A 20,713-nucleotide genomic window follows, 5' to 3' on the forward strand; every position below is an offset into this window, starting at 1 on the left:
GGAGGTTGCAGTGAGCCAAGATCGCGCCATTGCACTGCAGCCCGGGCAGCAGAGCAAGACTCCGTCTGAAAAAAAAAAAAAAAAGAGAGGTATCACACATGGTTCCACACATATCTAATTTGTGTTAGTATTTCTCTCTTCATGTGCCTTTTGCTCTGTTAGCCTCTCTTAAACAATCTTTGTTTTAAAGTCTTCATGTCCTGAATTACTTCCTTGCCCTCTTTACAGGATCAAAACTAGCTGCTGGCACTGGTTTTCAGTAACAATGAGATCTGGCTTTTAAGTTGGATGTCAATAATGTTTTGGTCATGTCATTACAAGCATGATTCCCTGTAACCTAATCTGAGAAGGCAGACAGCAGAGAGAATGGGTGGTGGAATGGAACACAGAAGGAAGCAGATTAGAAAGGAAAGAAAACATCCTCGTGTAAAGCTTTCCATAATGCTATTTTTATCTTTATAAAGATGCATGAGAGGAGAAGGAGGAGAAACAGGAAAGGGGGAAAACTTAATGGAAAGATTTTATCAGAAAGAGAAGGAAGAAATGCCTTTGTAAATACTTTCTGGGAATTTGGGACAGTTACTATGAATGTGGCTTTGCATGCGTCTGCCTATGTGTGTGGCTATTCCTTCACTTTTCTTGGTGCCCCCAACACCAAAAACAGTCTGACCTCATACCTCCCATAAATATAAAATCTACTTGGAAAATTCCATCAAAGTTTAAAATATATATTTGCGTATTCTTGATTACTAATAATTACCAGCTGATCATCCAATTCAAAAAGTTGTTCCAGGTAAGTTTCAGACAATCTTCGAATGTTTGGTTTCATTGATGGAGCAATGCACATATCCCTTTAATAACATCATAAAATACAGTCAAAATTAATTTCATTAATTAGTTCCATAATTAAATCAGGGATTCTTGTAGGTGGAATGAAAGGGAGGAGAAGGAAAACACATTTCCCCTTAGGAGAAGCAGATCAAAATCACCTGGAGGACTTTTTCAAACTACTCTCGCAAGATTTTGCTGTGTCTCCCAAAGGAGGATATGCCTCCCTTTCCTCTTTCCCAGCTTGATGTAAACTGGCCCTATGAACATGTTACTGATGAGAATACACCGTATTTCTCATGTTGAGAACCAGTGGGCAAATTATTCAGGTTTGTGTCTTTGAAACTGAAAAGACTGTGGAGGGATTCCTTAACAATCTTGAGATCGGAAGCATTCATTGGCAAGACCTTATTTTGTTACTGTGCAATAAAAGTTTTCCTTCAAAATAAAATATTTCTCTATCACAAATCAAAACAATACTTACCAAAGAAGATTCTGAAGACCACTTTTGATTATAACCATGATCATTCCCTCTAAATACCTCAGCGGATCCTCAGGACATGTAACAAGTATACCACATAACAGTGCCTGGGGAAAAAAAGGGAAATGGCATCAAAATTTCTGAATTTTCATGTTTTTACTAGCTAGCAGGTAACTTTTTATTGTTCAATTTGTTTTGGGTTTTTTTGTTTTTTAATTATTTATTTCCATAGGTTTTTGGGGAACAGGTGATGTTTGGTTACATGAGTAAGTTCTTGAGTGGTGATTTGTGAGATTTTGGTGCACCCATCACCTCAGCAGTGTACACTGAACCCAATTTGTAGTCTTTTATCCCTCAACCCCCTCCCACCCTTTCCCCCAAGTCCCAAAAGTCCATTGTATCATTCTATGTCTTTGTATCCTCATAGTTTAGCTCCCATTTATGAGTGAGAACATACAATGTTTGGTTTTCCATTCCTGAGTTACTTCACTTAGAATAATGGTCTCCAGTTCCATCCAGGTTGCTGTGAATGCCATTAATTAGTTCCTTTTCATGGCTGAGTCATGTTGCATCATATGTATATATGATGTGATATATATATCTCACAATTTCTTTATCCAATCATTGATTGATGGGTACTTGGGCTGATTCCATATTTTTGCAATTGTGAATTGTGCTGTTATAAATGTGTGTGCAAGTATCTTTTTCGTATAATAACTTATTTTCCTCTGGGTAGATACCCAATAGTGGGATTGCTATCCCACTACTGATCAAATGGTAGTTCTACTTTTAGTTCTTTAAGGACTCTCCACACTGTTTACTAGTTTACTTTTTTTTTTGAGCAGAGTCTCGCTCTTTTCACCCAGGGGAGTGCAATAGTGCTATCTCAGCTCACTGCAACCTCCACCTCCCGGGTTCAAGCGATTCTCCTGTCTCAGCCTCCTGAGTAGTTGGGATTAAGGCATCCACCACCACGCTCAGCTAATTTTTCTATTTGTAGTAGAGACAGGGTTTCACCATGTTGGCCAAGCTGGTCTTGAACTCCTGACCTCAGGTGATCCGCCTGCCTCAGCCTTTGAAAGTGCTGGGATTACAGGCGTGATCCACCATGCCCAGCCTAGTTTACATTTTCACCAGCAGTGTAGAAGTGTTCCCTTTTCACTGCATCCACGCCAACATCTATTTTTTTTTTTTTTTTTTATTACGGCCATTCTTGCAGGAGTAAGGTGGTATCACATTGTGGTTTTGATTTGCGTTTCCCCAATCGTTAGTGATGTTGAGCATCTTTTCATGTTTGTTGGCCATCTGTATATCTTCTTTTGAGGACTGTCTATTCATGTCCTTAGCCCACTTTTTGATGGGATTGCTTTTTTCTTGCTAATTTGTTTGAGCTCTTTGTAGATTCTGGATATTAGTCCTTTGTTGGATGTATAGATTTTCGCCTACTCTGTGGGTTGTCTGTTTACTCTAGCAGCAGCAAACTTTTTCTTATACAGTTAAAAAGTCAAATAATGCGACAGTTTTAAAGTAAATGTGTTTTTACATAGCCCTCTGTATTTATTCAGTGTTAATATTCTGCTAAAGTAAAATAAAAATGCAGTTTATCTTGCCTCTTTCTAAAAATCCATCATAAACAATACAATAAAGTCACTGTACCATGAGGGTTTCCATTACGTGAGGAGTTAAGTTCTTTATAGCTAATCTGAAGACATAACTATGATGCTTACAATATAATACAATACAGGCTTGATAAATATAATACAGTATTTATCAATGTATAATATAATACAATTATATTATACAAAATAATACAATAAAGGCTAGAAACATCAGAGCCTTTTAAAGTATGAGAAGGGCCTTTTAAAGTATTTCTAGCCTTTTAAAGTATGAGAAACTCATTAGGGTTTTGGGGGGTTTGTTTTGTTTTGTTGTTTTGTTTGGTTTGGTTTGGTTTTGCCAAAAAGTTCCTTAGACCGAACCATAAAAGAGATTGAGAAAATCCACCATTAAAATGTGTGAATTTAAGAACTCTTAAAAATACATTTGTATTTTATCATTCACAACATCTACAGAGTATATACATTTGAAAAATTGTAGCTCAGTACACATAGGTGGGAAACAATGGACTTGCTGGATCTAAGATACTGTTTAAAGCACATACATGGAACTCGTAAAGTTGCTGCTGTCTCATTTTCCTTATGAGGTCCCCCCAAAAGAAGAAACTTCTTGTTAAAAGTGTCTGCAAGATATACAGAATTACTGGTGTTTTCTCCATTTGAGACAGATGAAAAGGTCTGCAGCACACTTCCCACAGAAACCACCTGGAATTCTCCATCGGCATTTCTCTTTCCCTTTGTGGTTCACCGTTTTCTGGTGGGATCTAGTGTGCATGTTGGGGGTGGTCGGGATGCTTCAGATCCACTCCTGCTGGCTTTTTCTCTTGATCCTCTATTTCCAGAACAAAATAACTCCATCACTTGAGTTACACAGCAGTCCTCCCTACCTCTATAGGCCAAGTGTCAGCAGATCTAGGCCTGGGGTCTTGTCTTAGACTCTCAGCAATTCTCATACTGTTCCTCCAAAACTAAAAAGGGTAATTTCTCCTAATTGGACCCTGCATAATAACAATCTCCCCCTTTTGCAATAGCTCCATGCTCCTCTTCTTAGTGTACAGCCTGCAAGCAAGAAGCTCAGTCCTTTAGAGAATGGCAGAATGGTAAGATTTAGATCCCTCTCCCTCTCCAGCTCTGCCTTCAGACCGAGGCCATACTAACTGCTTAGAAGTGCTCAGCCACCTGCAGACTGACTTCCTTTTCCCCCAAACCAAGAGACTATAGTTGCACAGGAGATTAGTGGTCTCACCACAGTTGCAACCTGAATTTGAACAGTCATCTATTACCTAAAGAGCCAGCAAGAGTGGGTCCTAGAGAGACCTAACAAAAAGGGCTGAAGCCATCTATTATCTGGAGGCCAATCAGACTTCCCACAGCTCCCTCAATATCCTTGGTGAAAAGCCCATCTGCTCTCTAGCACTTCTGTGCCTGGATCTCCAGAGTACTGAGTTTCTGTACTCCTCACTCTACATCCTTTTCTCCATCTTACTCTGGCATCCTGAGGACATCTACATCAGAATCACCTGGAGAATGAATTTGTCTCTGAGAATAGGGCCTAGAAACCTGCATTTTACTAAGCTCCCCAGGTGTTCCTATGCATACTGATGTCTGAGAATGAGTGTCTAAATGAAGTTCAGCTTTATGGTACATTTTTAAGAAAGTTGAGATCTGGTTAATGTATGTCAGAAATTGATTATATATATATTTCCAAGCTCCACTTACAATAAACTACTTTTCCTGAAAAGCTATCCTGCAGAAGTCAGGTTGAGAGGATAAGTCTCTGAAATGCTAATAAAGGCATATGGAACTAGCAGAGTTGAAATGCACACTTTTCACATAGGAAATCTCACTGTTGGCCAGGTGTGGTGGTTCATGCCTATAATCCCACCACTTTATGAGACCAAGGTGGGAGGTTTGCTTGAAGACAGGAGTTCAGGACTACCGTGGGCAATACAGTGAGACCCCATCTCTAAAAAATGAAAAAATTGTTTTAAAAATTAGCTGAGCATGGTGGCGTGCACCTGTAGCTCTAGCTACTTGGGAGGCTGAGGTGGGAGGACTGCTTGAGCCCAGGAGTTCAAGGCTGCAGTGAGTTATTATCACAACACTGTACTGCAGCCTGGGTGGCAGAGAAAGACCCTGTCTCAAAAAATAATAGTAAAGAAAGAAATCTCACTGTCTTTTTCCCTTGGACAAAATAGCGTAGCATGATATTTTTTGTATTAATGGGTAACAGTGAACAGTGCATAGCTACATGCCAATAAGACAGCACAGTTAATGAATCAATAGCTTTTTCTCTGCCCAATGAAAATAAAAATCACAAAACCATCAACTTAGTATTTATTGTAAGCAGAAGCAAAATAAACAAACATTCCCACAAGATTAATGCTTGGCTCTCAAAAACATTATTCAGGGCCTTATTATTAATAATATTCTCAGTAAAATCTTACACAATCAAGGACAACAAAGTCCATGAGTTAATTATTGGATTAGCTCTCTCAAGCTTGTAAATTCACAAAGCAATTATGTAATCCTCACTTTCTTTTGGCTCTACTTCCCTAAACTCAGTTCCCAATATTTCTCATCTATTCTGAAGGATGTTCTGGGTCCTGAGGACAAACATGGGTTTATCCAGGACTGTTGCTTCCACTCCTTTCCCCTGCTGCCTATCTTTCAAAGAGCAAGACAATGCAAAGGGTGGAGTCCACTTGGTTTAAATCTGGGATCTGCAATCTTCTACCATGCAACCATTGACAAATTACGTCTCTGTTTCTGTTTCCTTAAAAAAGTGGGATAATAAAGGTTCATATGCCAGAGGGCTATCACGAAAATTAAAAACTGCTTTGAGTAGTGTCTAGCATAAAATAGGCACTCAACAGATGATAGCAAGCTATCAAATATATATATATATATATATATATATATTTTTTTTTTTTTTTTTTGAGACAAGGTCTTGCTCTGTAACCCTGGCTGGAGTGCAGTGGCACAATCAACCCAGTGTAACCTCAAGCTCTTGAGCTCAGGCAGTCCTCCCACCTCAGCCTCCCAAGGAGCTAGGACTACAGGCATGAGCCCCCAAACTCACTTAATTTTTTTGTGGAAATGGAGTCTCGCTCAGTTACCCAGGCTAGTCCTAAACTCCTGGCCTTAAGTGATCTTCCTTCCTCTCAGCCTCCCAAAGTGCTGGGATTACAGGCATGAGCCATTGTGCCTGGTCCATCACTATTTTTAACCATTCCACTGTTAATTATCACCTTCATTAGAGGAAAACACTTAAGACATAGAGAAAAGAAATTGAAAATATTCCCTTATACCACTCAAAGTCCAGTGTGATGACTGAGAGAGAAAGACAGAGACTGACTCTAACTTAAACCACACCTAATGGAAGATGTTAGGACAAAAGCATTTAGTGGAAAATGGCTAGGAGAGAACTGAATAGACTAACAGCTCAAATATAAATAGCAAGATAGTAACTATTATAACCCTTGGTGGAAACACAAAAACAAATGTAAGACACTTAAGACAGCAAGTCTTGTTTAGCTTTTTAGATACTCAGATAAACAGTGAAATATGCTGAGGGCTGAAATAGTATAATATTATAATATAAAAAATAATTACTCCAAAAGTGCAGAGATAAAAGTGATTATCAAACACTTGGGGAGCCCTCAGTAGATGAATAAACAAAAAAACATTGTTCAAAGTCCCTTCCATTTCCCTACCCCCTACCCTAACCTCTGAAACATATCTAAAGCAGTATCTCACAGATGATCGCCATCCCCCTGTGGGATGGAGATGGAGGTAGCACGCTGTTGTTTTGGATGATATCTTAATTTGTATTTATGGAAGTTAATAAGTTACAATTTTGAAAATAAAGGGGCTTTTATGTCTTTTTAACATTGAAATAGATGGGTCAAAATTTTATTTTAGAAACTCTATAAATGAATATTCTGGAAGATTACTGAAAGAGGCCAACTAGCTTCAACGTTCAGATGAGACCCCAGGAAGAGGAAGATGCCCTTCAGGACCAGACTTCAAGGGTTTTTTTGTTGTTTTTTTCCTTTTTTTTTTTTTTTTTTTTTTTTTTTTGTTAGACTTGAAGGTTTTTAAAGCAGACTGGACAGAACAGATGAGAAGCAGCAGGCTCTATGACGTAAGAGTGAGACAAAGGACTCTGATACCTGCCGGACTGGGCCTGTCCCAGTGGGGAAGCAGTCCCTGCCATCTCATCCCCTCTAAGAAAATTGTTATTGGAAAAATAATAAATCACGTGCTTTTCTTTGTTTAGTGTCTTGTGGATTTATCTCAGGAACTACATGTGTAAACTGCCTGGCTGGGCTGAGGGAATTCAGCAAAGATAACTGTCCTCCGGAGAAGCCACAACCTTCCTGCCCAAGGTCCAGCAAAAATGAGTTGGTGTATCCAGCTCCTCCTCTCCTAAATGGGCAGGGTAGTCCCTTGCTGAAGAATCAGTAATTCCTGATTCTTGCATCTCTGACAAATACGTGCAGCAACTAGTCTTTTAAAAAAAAATACCTGGCCCAGCACGGTGGCTCACGCCTGTAATCCCAACACTTGGGAGGCCAAGACAGGCAGATCATGCAGTCAGGAGATTGAGACCATCCTGGCTAACACGGTGGAACCCGTCTCTACTAAAAATACAAAAAATTAGCTGGGCATGGTGGCAGGCGCCTGTAGTCCCAGCTACTCAGGAGGCTGAGGCAGGAGAATGGCAGGAACCCAGGAGGCAGAGCTTGCAGTGAGCCTAGATTGCGCCACTGCACTCCAGCCTGGGCGACAGAGCAAGACTCCGTCTCAAAAAAAAAAAACAAAAAAAAAAAAAAACCTGATTGGCAACTTAATCTTGAAAGAAACATAAAACATAAAAACTTCTCAGAAAAGTCATAATTACAAAAAAAAAAAAAAAAAAACCCTTTGCTTTAAAACCATGATTTGTAGATTAAGTACCCCCTCTGCTGAACAGATCTGGTTTTGCAAACTCTTTTCATCTTCCCTAAATGCTAAACTGAAATTGAAGCTCACCATTTGAAAAGTACTTTCTTCCTCTCAGATACAATCACTAGGTGTATCTGCTTAATGTTTTTGTAGATCATAATATCTAGCTCATCTTTGGTCCCTGTGGGGCAGTCCTTGTTTGTCTGTAAACAATGTACTGACTTCTACCTAGTAGAAAATTGAGGGAGAAACTAGGGTTTCTACGTTATTTCTGGATGACCCACTGTCTGAAGGTCTACCAATAAGGCTTTATTATGTCAGTTCCTATCTTAATAATCTCTTTGAAAACACAAATGCCTTTGGGAAGGAGTATATCCAAAAATGGAGGGCACATTAAGCTAATTCCCACAGTGGTGGAAAGAGTATCTCAGAGTTCTGAGAGACAGAAATGAAGAATATAGGGAGAGTGAAGGATCGGAAGGCAATACTTAGTTTTCCTACGATTTCTACCTAGGTTCAGGCTCTGAGTATCTTCAGGTGACTTAAAAAAAAAAAAAAACTTTGAATTTCTAAAATATATTTTTCCTGAATCTTAATGATGAAATATAAATATTTTCATCTCTATTTCTCCAAGATAGATTTCTATGAAAATATAGGATCAAAAGGTATATATTAAAGATCTTCATACATATCTCAAAACTGTTTTCCCAAAAGGTATTATCAATGTATAATCTCATCCCAAATGGATAAAGGCTCAGAGAGCTCAGGAGACAAGCTCAGGCTAGAGACAGCCTCAGAGTCAAAGCTCCAAGTGGTTGAAGCCATTGAGGTGTTTTCAACTAGCACGTGGTAGAGACCCAGCAAATATTTGCTGATAGAATGTCCTAGAGTACCCCCCTCAGCTGACCACTCTTGCTGTTCCCCAATAAAAAAGACTGGCTGGTGTCAAGAGCCTTATCTGTTCAAAAAATTAAGTTACTTGTTTAACTTGAATTGAACATAGAATCCAGCAGTCTTTAAGCTGGGCGTGTGAATCTCCAAGAGCCCACAAAAACTTTTGAAAAATTACATGGGCAAGAATAGTATAAAGGAGTCTACTTTCAGATCCTCACCTTTCCTACGCAGGTTGGCCTTCTATATCCATGGGTCCTGCATCCATAGATTCAATCAACCACAGATCAAAAATATTTGAAAAAAAGTTTCATCTGCACTAAACACATACAGAATGTTTCTTCTTGTCATTATTCCCTAAATGAAATAGTATGCCATCTACTTACATAGCATTTACATTGTATTAGATATAAGTAATCTAAAGATGATTTAAAGTATAGAAGAGGATGTGTATAGGTTATATACAAATGCTATGCCGCTTTTTATCAGGAATTTGAGCATTCTCGAACGTCAGTCTCCAAGGAAGGTCTTGGAACCAATCCCCCATGGATACTGAGGGATTACTGTATTCTTTACTTAAATTGATCTGCCTGAGGACACAGTTTGCTATTTTCTTTTCCTACTTTTCTCTTTCACAATGGCTCTTCCTCCCACTCTAGAAAATAAAGCCCTCTATCACATCCATCCGGAATCTTACTATAAAGAAAACTGAAGCAGAGAGATTTGGAAATTTTCTCAGTCACCCAGTTAACCATTGGTGAAGCCTAGAATCAAACCCAGGCAATTTTTCTTTTTTCTGTAAAGACAGTCTCTCACTATGTTGCCCAGGCTAGTTTCAAACTCCTGGCCTCAAGCAATCCTCCTGCCTCGCACTGCCAAAGTGCTGGAATTACAGTCATGAGCCATCACGTGGGGCCTAGGAAATTCTTACAAATAAGAAATAATCCCCTCATCTTGCTTCAGATACTTTAGGTTTCAAGTAACAAATTCAACTTAATATGTACTTTATTAGCTCCTACGAGAAATTCAAAGGTAGATGAAGCTTCAATGTGGGTTTAATACAGTGTCCAGGGGCTTACTGGTGTCACTAGGGCCTGGTTTCTTTCCATTTCCCCAATTGGCCTTTTGTGGAATCCACTTCATGCTAAAATTATCTCTCCTCGTGGCCACACAGGTAATTGCCAATGTTCCCAGGATTAAGTGCTTCCCCATCAGCATCCAGAGAGGGTATATCCAACCAGCATCCTGATCTAAATCAGCTTGGATTACATATTGCCGTCCCCCATGACCCTATGCCTTCTGCCTCCCTATGGTCACAAACATTATGGCCAGGGAAACTGAATGCACCGGTTCTTGCAAGCCAGTTGGGGTCCAACCCCAGAGATGGGGATAGACAGTTTTCTTGAAGTAAATGGGCTAGGTGAGGGAAGAGACAGCGTATAGAATAAGAATGTAGGAAATATTAGGAAGAGGGAAGTGGATGCTATGTAGGCAACTTGTAAATGCCCAGTAGACATCTGCTCCTGGAGAACATGCGAAAGGAAGAAGAAAAGGGGGTAATTACAGAAGGGTTGAGATCCACTTACTGAGTGATGCTGTTGTGATCTATATCTTTTTAGAGACTGCTTTGAGATCCAACTTGATCTGACTCCCCTTATATGAACAAGCCAAGTATGGCAGATTATATTTTCCACAATGGCCATGACAGTATCTCCCATCCTCCATGCTCTTTTTGCAATGTGCCTTTGTTATACCTCCCATCATGAAATGGGTTCCATGTTCCCTCCCCTTGAATCTAAGTGAAAATAATGTTGACTTCCAAACCTTGATCATAAATAATGGTATAACTTCTACCTGGTTCTCTCTGGGGAGGTTTGGTCTTAGAAATCAGCTACCATACTGTGAGGAAGTCTAAGCAGCCCATGGGCAGGTCCAGATGAAGAGGAACCAAGCCTACTGGTTCACAGATCTGGCTAAACTCCCAGCCAACAGCCAGCACCAACTTGCTAGGCATGCAAAAGAAGGTATCATCTTAAAAGTGGATCTTCCACCCCCTGCAAAACCTTGCCAAAATTTCAAATTTTTAAGCAAACTAAGTGATTACTGTTGTTGTAAGCCACCAAGTGCTTTAACTGGTTGTATGTCACATGGCAATAGATAATTGATACACCAAACAAACAGAAAATGACTACACAGCCAAATCAAAGCTGTCATTCCATCCATCACTAGCTACATACATTCTGAAAAAAAAAAAAACGCCTAGCCATAACTATCTTTCATTTTAGATTTTTAAATTTCAAACATGTATAAACAGTAGTATAGGGAACACTCATGTACCTATCACCCAGTTTCAACAATAATTATTCTGTGATTTTTGAATCATCTATATATCTACCCATTTCTACCTATTCTCAATTATAATTTAAGGTAAAATTTATATTATTTCAAATGCATAAATCTTATTGGTATAATTTTGATAATGAAAATACCCACACCCCAGGTGTGGTTTCTTTCCAACTCTCTGGAAAGTTCTCATGTCCCTCTCCAGTTAGTCCTCCTGTATCACTCAGAGTCCAGTCAAGAGACAGAAATCACACCTGTGTTTTGAATAAAGAACATTTATTCTATCTCATAAATACATTATAATAAACAATGCAATTAAAAGAATTACTAACTAGTAAAAAGAGAGTAACTACAAAGAGAGAGCAAAAGAGAACACTAAAGGACACCCTGTGGCTCAGACAGAGTACCCAAAGATGAAATAACCTTGGAAGGAGGGCAGCCACCTCCCCAAGGCTGAGATTCAGAGAATGTGGAGTGTGGCTAAGGTGTAGTGGGGAAGTCCATTAGGTTGCCCTGAGACAGAGATAGTTCTCAGCCATGATGGGCCAAGGCTTGGTGAACAGGACCCCACCAGCTCACACTAGTGAGCAGATGCCCCCTGCTGGGGTGCCAATGGGCTGAGGCTGGTGAGCAAAACTTGCTGAAGAGTGGGCACCACTGGGTGCACCATACACGTGCTCCTGGAAGCTGTGTCATGTGAACAAGAAGTGAGGAAGCACACAGGAACCAGGAAGTGAAGCCCCATCTCCCTCCAGGGTCCCTCCAGCACTGACAAGGCTGAATACCATGCTAGCCCAAAGCAATGCCAAGGTCTAGATCATGACACCAGTCCAGCTTCTAGGTGTCAAGGGCTACTTTTCTCCTCCTCAATGTTTCTGCAGTATTATAATCAGCTGTCTAGTTTTACGGGGAAAAAATTTTAGACTTTAACTAAAATTTCACTGAATTTATACATTTTCTGGGAAGACATTACGTGTTGTTATTTTCCCATTCATAAACACGGCAGAGCACTTCATTTCTTTAGGTCACCTTAAACGTCTTTCAATAAAATTTTACAAATTCCTCCAAACAGGTCTTTCACATCTTGTCCTAAGAAACCTTATATTTTTTGTGGCTATTATGAATGTAATTTTTTTTTTTTTTTGAGACAGAGTCTTACTCTGTTGCCCAGGCTGGAGTGCAGTGGCACAATCTCGGCTCACTGCAAGCTCTGCCTCCCGGGTTCACACCATTATCCTGCCTCAGCCTCCTGAGCAGCTGGGACTACAGGCGCCTGCCACCACACCCGGCTAATTTTTTTTTGTATTTTTAGTAGAGACAAGGTTTCACCGTGTTAGCCAGGATGGTCTCAAACTCCTGACCTCGTGATCCACCCGCCTCAGCCTCCTGAAGTGCTGGGATTACAGGCGTGAGCCACTGTGCCCGGCCTATGAATGTAATTTTTAAAAGTTACTATTTAAAACTTTGGTCCTAGTGAATTGAAATGCAATTGATTTTTTAATATTCAGTGGAAGAATTTTGTGAGGATTTTTTTTTTTTGAGATGGAGTTTCGCTCTCATTGCCCAGGCTGGAGTGCAATGGCATGATCGCAGCTCACCGCAACCTTCGCCTCCTGGGTTCAAGAGATTCCCCTGCCTCAGCCACCCGAGTAGCTGGGATTAAAAGCATGCGCCACCACACCCAGCTAATTTTGTATTTTTAGCGAATTTTCTCCATGTTGGTCAGGCTGGTCTTGAACTCCCAACCTCAGGTGATCTGCCCGCCTTGCCTCCCAACGATTTTCTTTTTTCGTCTACTCTTTCACTGTGGGTGTAAGGAATAGTCAGAAACTGAAAATACTAGGAAATGTAGGACTATGGATATTGAGAGCCCATTTGACAACTGAGGATTGAATTTAAAGTGACACAAGTCAGTTTAATTGTGTGTTCTTCCTTTAAATAATGTTCAATTGCTCAGGGGTAAGCACGGACTGCTGGATATTTGAGTTTTACCAGGGATAGGTGTTTGTCACATCAATAGGACAGAGGGAGAAACAGGTAAAGGAGATAATCGTATTTGAAAGTTATCATAATGATGGTGGCATTTTAAAAGCATGTCTGCAAATGATATTTCTTACATAAAGAGGTGGGGTTTAATTCTTCTCCTCTTGAATATGGATTAGTCTTAATAATCCACTGGTAATGAAGAGAATACAGTGAAAGTGATGTTGAGTAACTTCTGGGGCTAGATTATAAAAGGAGATTTTACTTGGCTCTGTCTCTTGGACACCTGTTTTGGGACACAGCCTCCACGCTGTGAGGAAGCTCAGCCCACATGGAGATGTTACATACACATAGATGTTCTAGCTGTCAGTCTCAGGAGAGGTCCTCATCAACAGCCAGCATCAACTGCCAGGCATGTAAGTAAGGAAGCCTTCAAGATGATTTTAACTTCAGCCACTCTGACATGTAAGTACATGAGAGATCTCAAGCAATAACATTCTGTCAACTCCCATAACTTTGAGAGGCAATAATAAAATGAATACTGTTATTTTAAATCACTAAATGTTGTAAAGACATTTAGGTAATAGACATCTACAATAATCATGAACCAAGGAATCTAAGATGGGTAAAGAGAGAAATGAGGACATCAGAGTAATATTTGATAGTTCAAAGATAATTGAATGAAATGGTGGTTTGAGTCAGTTGAAGAAGTGCTAGTGTAGAAGCTCCAATGTGAGTGAGCTAAGAAATTAAGAGATAAGTGGATGAAGAAATGGAGATTTCAGAGATGGTACAGCAATTTAGGATAAAATGGTTAAGAGTATGACCAGAGAAGGACATGACTGAGGAATGGTGAAAGCAAAGATAAGTGGATCAAGAAATGGATATTTCAGAGATGGTACAGCAATTTAGGATAAAATGGTTAAGAGTATGACCAGAGAAGGACGTGACTGAGGAATGGTGAAAGCAAAGATAACTGGAAGAAAGGTCAAGGATGTGAACGGAACATCCCTGTGAATACTGCGGCCACAAGAATAATGACAGGAGTAGAGAGAAAGGAAGATGGTGAGCCAGATGCTAATGCTACCAACAAAACATAGAGATTGGTACATAATGAAGAGAGTGAGTGCTAAATCCGATGTTATGAACTACAAAGAAGCTGAGACTTTAGAAAAAGGAGGGAAGATATGTAGTTTGGAAGTGGAAATGGGGAGCCAAGGAAAACACCTAACCTATCTCTAGATCTGAGGTAAACTGAGGAGGGAAACAAGACAGTCTCCATAGGATTTCATATCTGAGTAGGATGTGAAAAGTCACCATGGTCCAATGACCCTGCTACAACAACTAGAAAAAAACAGACACGTTATAAAAATCACATTTAAAAAAGATATTGGAGAGCCATGGAATTCCAGGGGAAGGAAAACTTTCTGAAGTGAGCTGACAATGCACAGCTGTTTTTTTTTTCCCTGGGAACGTGTGCCAGTTCTGGGTAGGAAAGAGGACAGGGCTGGGCCCAGGCAGAGAAAGTCTACAAATGGGAAGAGAAACCAATAGGCTTATGGTGGTGGCACGGGGCTAACATGACAGGTTAGAAACTTGAGGTGCCCCAAATGTGGCCACTGTCTCCCACAAGGCAGTGAGTTCTGGGAGTGTTCACACAGGAGGCTGAGGAGCTAGAACATCAACTTCTACAAGGCAGAGAGTCTTTCATAATCTCAGGGAAGGAAGAGGAAGCCTGCCTCAAACATACAGCCAGCATAACCTTCAATGTACTTGCCAGATTTTTAAGTTGAGGGCCTACGGCCGCCGCACCATCTGGGAAGTGAGGAGCGCCTCTGCCCAGCCGCCCCACCGTCTGGGAAGTGAAGAGGGCCTCTGACCGGTCGCCGCACCGTCTGGGGCGTGAGGAGCACCACTGCCCAGCCGCCCCACCGTCTGGGAAGTGAGGAGCGCCTCTGCCTGGCTGTCGCCCCCTCTGGGAAGTGAGGAGGCCCTCTGCCCTGCCGCCGCACCGACTGGGAAGTGAGGAGGGCCTCTGACCGGTCGCTGCACCGTTGGGACGTGAGGAGCACCTCTGCCCGGCCACCCCACCGCCTGGGAAGTGAGGAGCGCCTCTGCCTGGCCGCCCCACCACCTGGGAAGTGAGGAGCACTTCTGCCTGGCTGTCGCCCCCTCTGGGAAGCGAGGAGGCCCTCTGCCCTGCCGCCCCACTGTCTGGGAAGTGAGGCGCGCCTCTCCCTGGCCGCCCCACAGTCTGGGAAGAGAGGTGCGCCTCTGCTCCGCTGCCCAACCATCTGGGAAGTGAGCAGCGCCTCTGCCCAGCCGCCGCACCTTCTGGGAAGTGAGAAGCGCCTCTGCTTGGCCGCTGCCCTATCTGGGAAGTGAGGAGGGCCTTTGCCCAGCCGTTGTGCAACCCTCGAAGTGTGAAGTGGCAGCCTTGTGTGTGATTTTTATGCCCTCCCCAAGTTTGCATTTTTGATATTAAAGTTTACTTTTAAAAGTTTTAAATTGGGGAATATATACATATATATATATGTATGTATGTTGAGGGCCTAGAAGGGAAACTAAAGAGCTAAGCTTAAATACCTCCGAAGAACAGAACCAAATCTCTCACAATCTTTCAGTTTGAGGAGACAGAGACTGGCTAGCTTCTCAATCAAAAGCCCAGAAGAGCTATGCCTGAGGAACAGGGATGAACCAGATGTAAACTGAACCCAAATAAATCCACAGTCCAAGCTCAACACAGATCAGTCCCTTCCTGGACTGAGGTCATGAGCTCTGTACTCTACACAGAGGAAAGGACGAACCTTTGCTGGCGAAAGAGTATATCATCTGGAGCTTCTATTGTTCTTTTCTCATACGGTGTCCAGTAACAATAAGAAATTACTAGATATGTACGAAGGCAGGAAAATGTCTTATCGACAGAAGAAAATAAGCAATAGAAGCAGACCCACAAATGATCTGGATATTCAAGTTAACAAACAATGATTTCATTTTATGTATTTATTTTATTTATTTTCTTTAAAGACACAGTCTCACTCTGTCACCCTGGCTGGAGTGTAGTGGTGTGATCTCAGCTCACTGCAACCTCTGCCTCCTGGGTTCAAGTGATTCTCATGCCTCAGCTTCCCGAATAGCTGGAATTACAGGCGTGCACCACCACACCTGGCAAATTTTTGTATTTTTAGTAGAGATAGGGTTTCAGCTGGTCTCGAACTCCTGGCCTCAAGTGATCCACCCACCTCGGCCTCCCAAAGTGCTAGAATCACAGGCATGAGCAACAAACAATAATTTTAAAATAACCACCAACATGTGTGTTAATCCATTTTGCACTGCTATAAATAAATACCTGAGGCCAGGTAATTTATAAAGAAATGAGTTGTATGTGGCTCAGGGTTCTGCAGGGTGTACAAGAAGCATGGTGCCGGCATCTGCTCAGCTTCTGGTGAAGGCCTCAGGAAACTTTTACTCACTGCAGAAGGCAAAGGGAGCCAGCATGTCACACGGCAAGAGAAGCAGTAAGAGAAAAGCTAGAGGGAAGCTCTTTTAAACAACCAGCTCTTGGGTGAACTAATAGAGGGGGAACTCACTCATTATCACAGGGGAGGGCACAAAGCCATTCTTGAGGGATCTGCCCACATGACTCAAATACCTCCCACTGAGCCCCACCTCCAACACTGGGGATCAAATTTCAACAGATTTGGAGAGAACAAATGAAGAAAACAGAAAAAGGAAAAATGAATGAAAAGATGCATAATTCTAATAATCAGAATTTATTTAAAAATCAAATTGTCATTCTAGAACTGAAAAACATGTCTAAAATTAAGATTTCATTTGATGTATTTAAGAGTAGACTGGACACAGCATAAAACAAAATTAGTAAACTTGAAAACCATCAATGAAAAAGATCCAAACTTGAGCTCAAAAAGAAGAAAATGGGGAAAGAGCAGAAGAGATCAAAAGAGGCATGTAGAACAAGGTAAAGAAAAAAAAAAGGCTAACATATGTACAATTGGAGTTCCAAAAGGAAAAGAGAGAACTGAATAGAAGTACTATTTGAAAAGAACCAAGAATGTTCTAAAACTGATGAAAAATATCTATCAACAGATTCAGTAAGCCCAGGGAACCACGCAGGATTGTTTAAAATGTTTTTTAATTTTTTTAGAGATAGGGTCTTGCTCCATCACCCAGGCTGGAGTTCAGTGGTGCGATCATAGTTCACTGCAGCCTCAAATTCCGTGATCCTCTCGTGTCAGCCTCATGAGTAGCAGAGACTACAGGTGTGAGCCACTATGACCAGCTAGGTTTTTTTTTTTTTTAAATTTTTGTACACACAGGGTCTCACTATGTCACCAAGGCTGGTCTTGAACTCCTGGCAAGCAATCCACCTGCCTTGGGATCTCACAGTGCTGGGATTACAGGTATGAACCACCAAGCCAGGCCTGATTTTTTAAAAAAATCAGTCTCTATTCAAGAGATTTGCAGGAAAATGATATTGTAGGTAGACAATCAGGTTTTATTTAGGACAGGTGGATGAAATTCAGAAGACGTTAAATATACAGGGAAAATTTTAATGAAAGGTTATTTATGTATTCCAAAGCTTGCAGAAATTGGGTTTTAGAAAAGTATAAAACCTGCCAGACATGGTGGGTCACGCTATGGTGGATCATGCCTGTAATCTCAGCACTTTGGGAGGCTGAGGCGGGTGGATCATCTGAGGTTAGGAGTTCGAGACCAGCCTGACCAACATGGTGAAACCCTGTCTCGACTAAAAATACAAAAATTAGCTGAGCATGGTGGCAGGTGTCTGTAGTCCCAGCTACTTGGGAGGCTGAGGCAGGAGAATTGCTTGAACCCAGGAGGCGGATGTTGCAGTGAGCTGAGATGGCGCCACTGCACTCTAGCCTGGGCAACAGAACGAGACTGTATCTCAAAAAATATATATATATATAAAACCCATCTGGGAAACTGAGTCAGATAAATAAATGTACAGACAGAATAGATATGAGGCAGAATGGAATTCATCTTGATATTCTCTTAGGAGAAATGGGTAATGAGTTTAAGGTGGGTGTGTGGGGCCCAGAAGATTGCTCCCTTGCACTTGCTGCTAGTGTGGTAGCAGAGGTGAGTGAAGGACTCCCCAGGAGAACATGATCTTAGACAATGGAGAATGCATACAAGGGCCTCCTCTCTGGGTGCAGAACAATGTAGCAAGCTGGTAAGGAAAGAATGCTTTCACCCAGAGGGGAAACTGGGGACTGCCTCATTGCAGTTTTGTGCTGTTATAGTAACTGGCGGTCTAGATGAGAAGAGGCCATCACTTCCTTGATGTACCCTGACTCTCAACTCAAGTCCATTTCTGCCACCTGCTCCACCGCCATATCACAGACTGAGTCATCACTCAGAATGGCTGCACCCTGAATTGTAAATATAAACATTCCACTTTCTGATTCCCACCTCCTATGTTTCCAGCTCCCTCGCTTAATTACTCCCTCTACTTCTCTTCACTCACCTCTTAGAGGAGTCTTCACTTTCCGTCCATGTATCAGTATCATATCCTTTTCTCATTTCCCACTGAGTCCTTAGAGTCCTTGGCCCATCACTTCAGATACTCAGGAGCTTAGCTCCCTAACCTACTGCCTTTCCATTCTATTAATATATGCCTGGCAAATTCCTATCCTAGACGAAGTCAACTTGGTTATCTCTTACCTACATCTGATTTACTGACTGCTACTTGAGAAAATCACACAACCGGGAAGATGGGTACCATTCTCCCTACATATTTTCAAGCACAATTGTATAGAGGTACAACACGAAACTCACTGTAATAAATTAAAACAATACAGCTATGGATAGAGTAAAAAGTTAGAATTCTCCATCTCCTCCCCCAAAACCATTCCACAAGACATCTGTTAACAGTTTCGCATAGGTTCTATGCATGCACTATTGTCTTAAAGATAGATATACACACATATATGTACATAAACACATATGCAACATATATGAAATCAGATGGACAGCTAGAGCAGAATGGACAGTTGCTAAGCAACTTGCACTTTTTCTTTTTTACTTAATAATGTGTTGGCAGCCAGCCCTGTGGTGTATGCCTGTAGTCCTAGCTACTTGGGAGGCTGAGGTGGGAGGATCACTTGAGCCCAGGAGTTTGAGGCTGCAGTGAGCTAGGATGGAGCCACTACACTCTAGCCTGGGTGGCAGACCAACACCCCGTGTCTCAATAATAATGAAGATAATAATAATATGTCTTGGAGGGCATTTCTTCTTAGTAGGTACAGATATACTTTATTCTACATAATGCCTCATTCGCTTAGTCACTCTATGTCATTTACTATTTTTACTATGAAACAAAGTTATAATGAATATCCTTGTACATCCTTCTGAACACATGTGCAAGTATTTCTCTAAAGTAGATCCCTAGAAGTGGAAATGCTTGGTTAAAGGGTACATGTATTTAACATCTTAATAAATATTTCTCAATTACCATCCAAAAAGGAGACGGTGGGGGGGGGTCTCTACCAAATTGCCCTCCCAACCGCCTACGAGCGTTACTACCCTCAGGTGGGACCTCCTCTTTCTTTCCCTAGACATCTCTCTCCCTCATTCTCCACATAACGTATCTTTGCTCGAACCTCCTACTGCACCAACAGCCCCATCCCCACTCAAACACGCACATTCTTGGCAAATATCTCACCAACTATTTGTAGAGAAAAAAAAGAGGCCAACAAAGGCAAACGTTCTCAGCTTCCTACCCCCAAACCTACAAAACCTAATGTCTATCCCCTTCCTGTCTTCCTTCCCTCCTATTATAATGGGGGTAGGAGGGCAGTCCTTCCTGTTGTCTAAAAGCACTCCTGGTGGAGAGGGTCCTTATCTTCACAAAGGCCTGACTACACTGACCAAAGGTCTCAGCTTCCACTCTCCCCTTAGCTAACCTCCATCTATTTTCTGCCCTCACGGCTCCATGGAAACCTCAGGCTCACCTTGGGCAGAATCCAGGTCCTTATCTTAGGTGACTAGTGCCTACTCCCTACTTCTGACAACATTCTTCATAATGCCAGTCTGCTGATTTTCCTCCTCAGGCTCTCTGGCACTTCTTTCTCACTCCTCCACTCCTCAGGCACTTCTTGTCCAAACCTTAAAAGCTGAGTTTGGGGTTTCCGATATGGGCCTTGTGCTCATTCCCCCTGGGAGATGTCACCCATTCCCCACGTGCAGCCACCATCACCCTATGTCTTCTCTCTGATCAGCGTCTTCAGCCCAGATCGCCTGCAAGTCCGAATTTGACTTCACTTTCTCGCATTCTGCCCCGCCTTCCCTCCACTCCTCCCCAACCCCTAAACCTAGTCCCTCCTCCGGGAAGTCTTTCCTGACTCCTCCCCCTTCTAACTCCCCACCGTCGGTCCGTGTCCGCCGCCACGCGTGTCCAGTACCTCGCAGACCTGAGGAATGTAGTTCTCCTTGAAGTAGTTCTTCAGCCTCGGGTTGGCATTGCGTAGCGAGGCCATGGCCCGAGGCCTGACGGAGAAGCTGCGCTAGTACCCTCCCCGCGCTGGGACTAGGGGCCGGGCGCGTGCGGGCGTTGTCCCGGCAACGCTGGGCGTGG

The 20,713-nt window shown here is 41.9% G+C and overlaps 1 protein-coding gene across 4 annotated transcripts in view; it reads right to left on the reverse strand.

Annotated features, from left to right (window-relative positions):
- FBXL13 (F-box and leucine rich repeat protein 13) overlaps positions 1-20,678 on the reverse strand; it is a 271,872-nt gene extending 251,194 nt beyond the window's left edge. The window contains exons 1-3 of one of the 4 annotated variants that reach the window (XM_030826693.1): positions 20,541-20,635; positions 1,313-1,416; positions 761-851 (exon numbers count right to left, since the gene is read on the reverse strand). In XM_030826693.1, coding sequence (XP_030682553.1) covers positions 761-851; positions 1,313-1,416; positions 20,541-20,615 — 270 coding nt within the window. In that variant the 5' untranslated portion in view covers positions 20,616-20,635. Of the gene's footprint in view, positions 1-760; positions 852-1,312; positions 1,417-20,090; positions 20,414-20,540 lie in introns of those variants that run through there. The other 3 variants (XM_003268180.2, XM_003268179.3, XM_003268181.4) reach the window with 3 other exon arrangements.
- Positions 20,679-20,713: the final 35 nt, after the last annotated feature.

This window comes from Nomascus leucogenys, chromosome 13 (assembly GCF_006542625.1).
Source record: "Nomascus leucogenys isolate Asia chromosome 13, Asia_NLE_v1, whole genome shotgun sequence".
Taxonomy (NCBI): Eukaryota; Metazoa; Chordata; class Mammalia; order Primates; family Hylobatidae; genus Nomascus; species Nomascus leucogenys.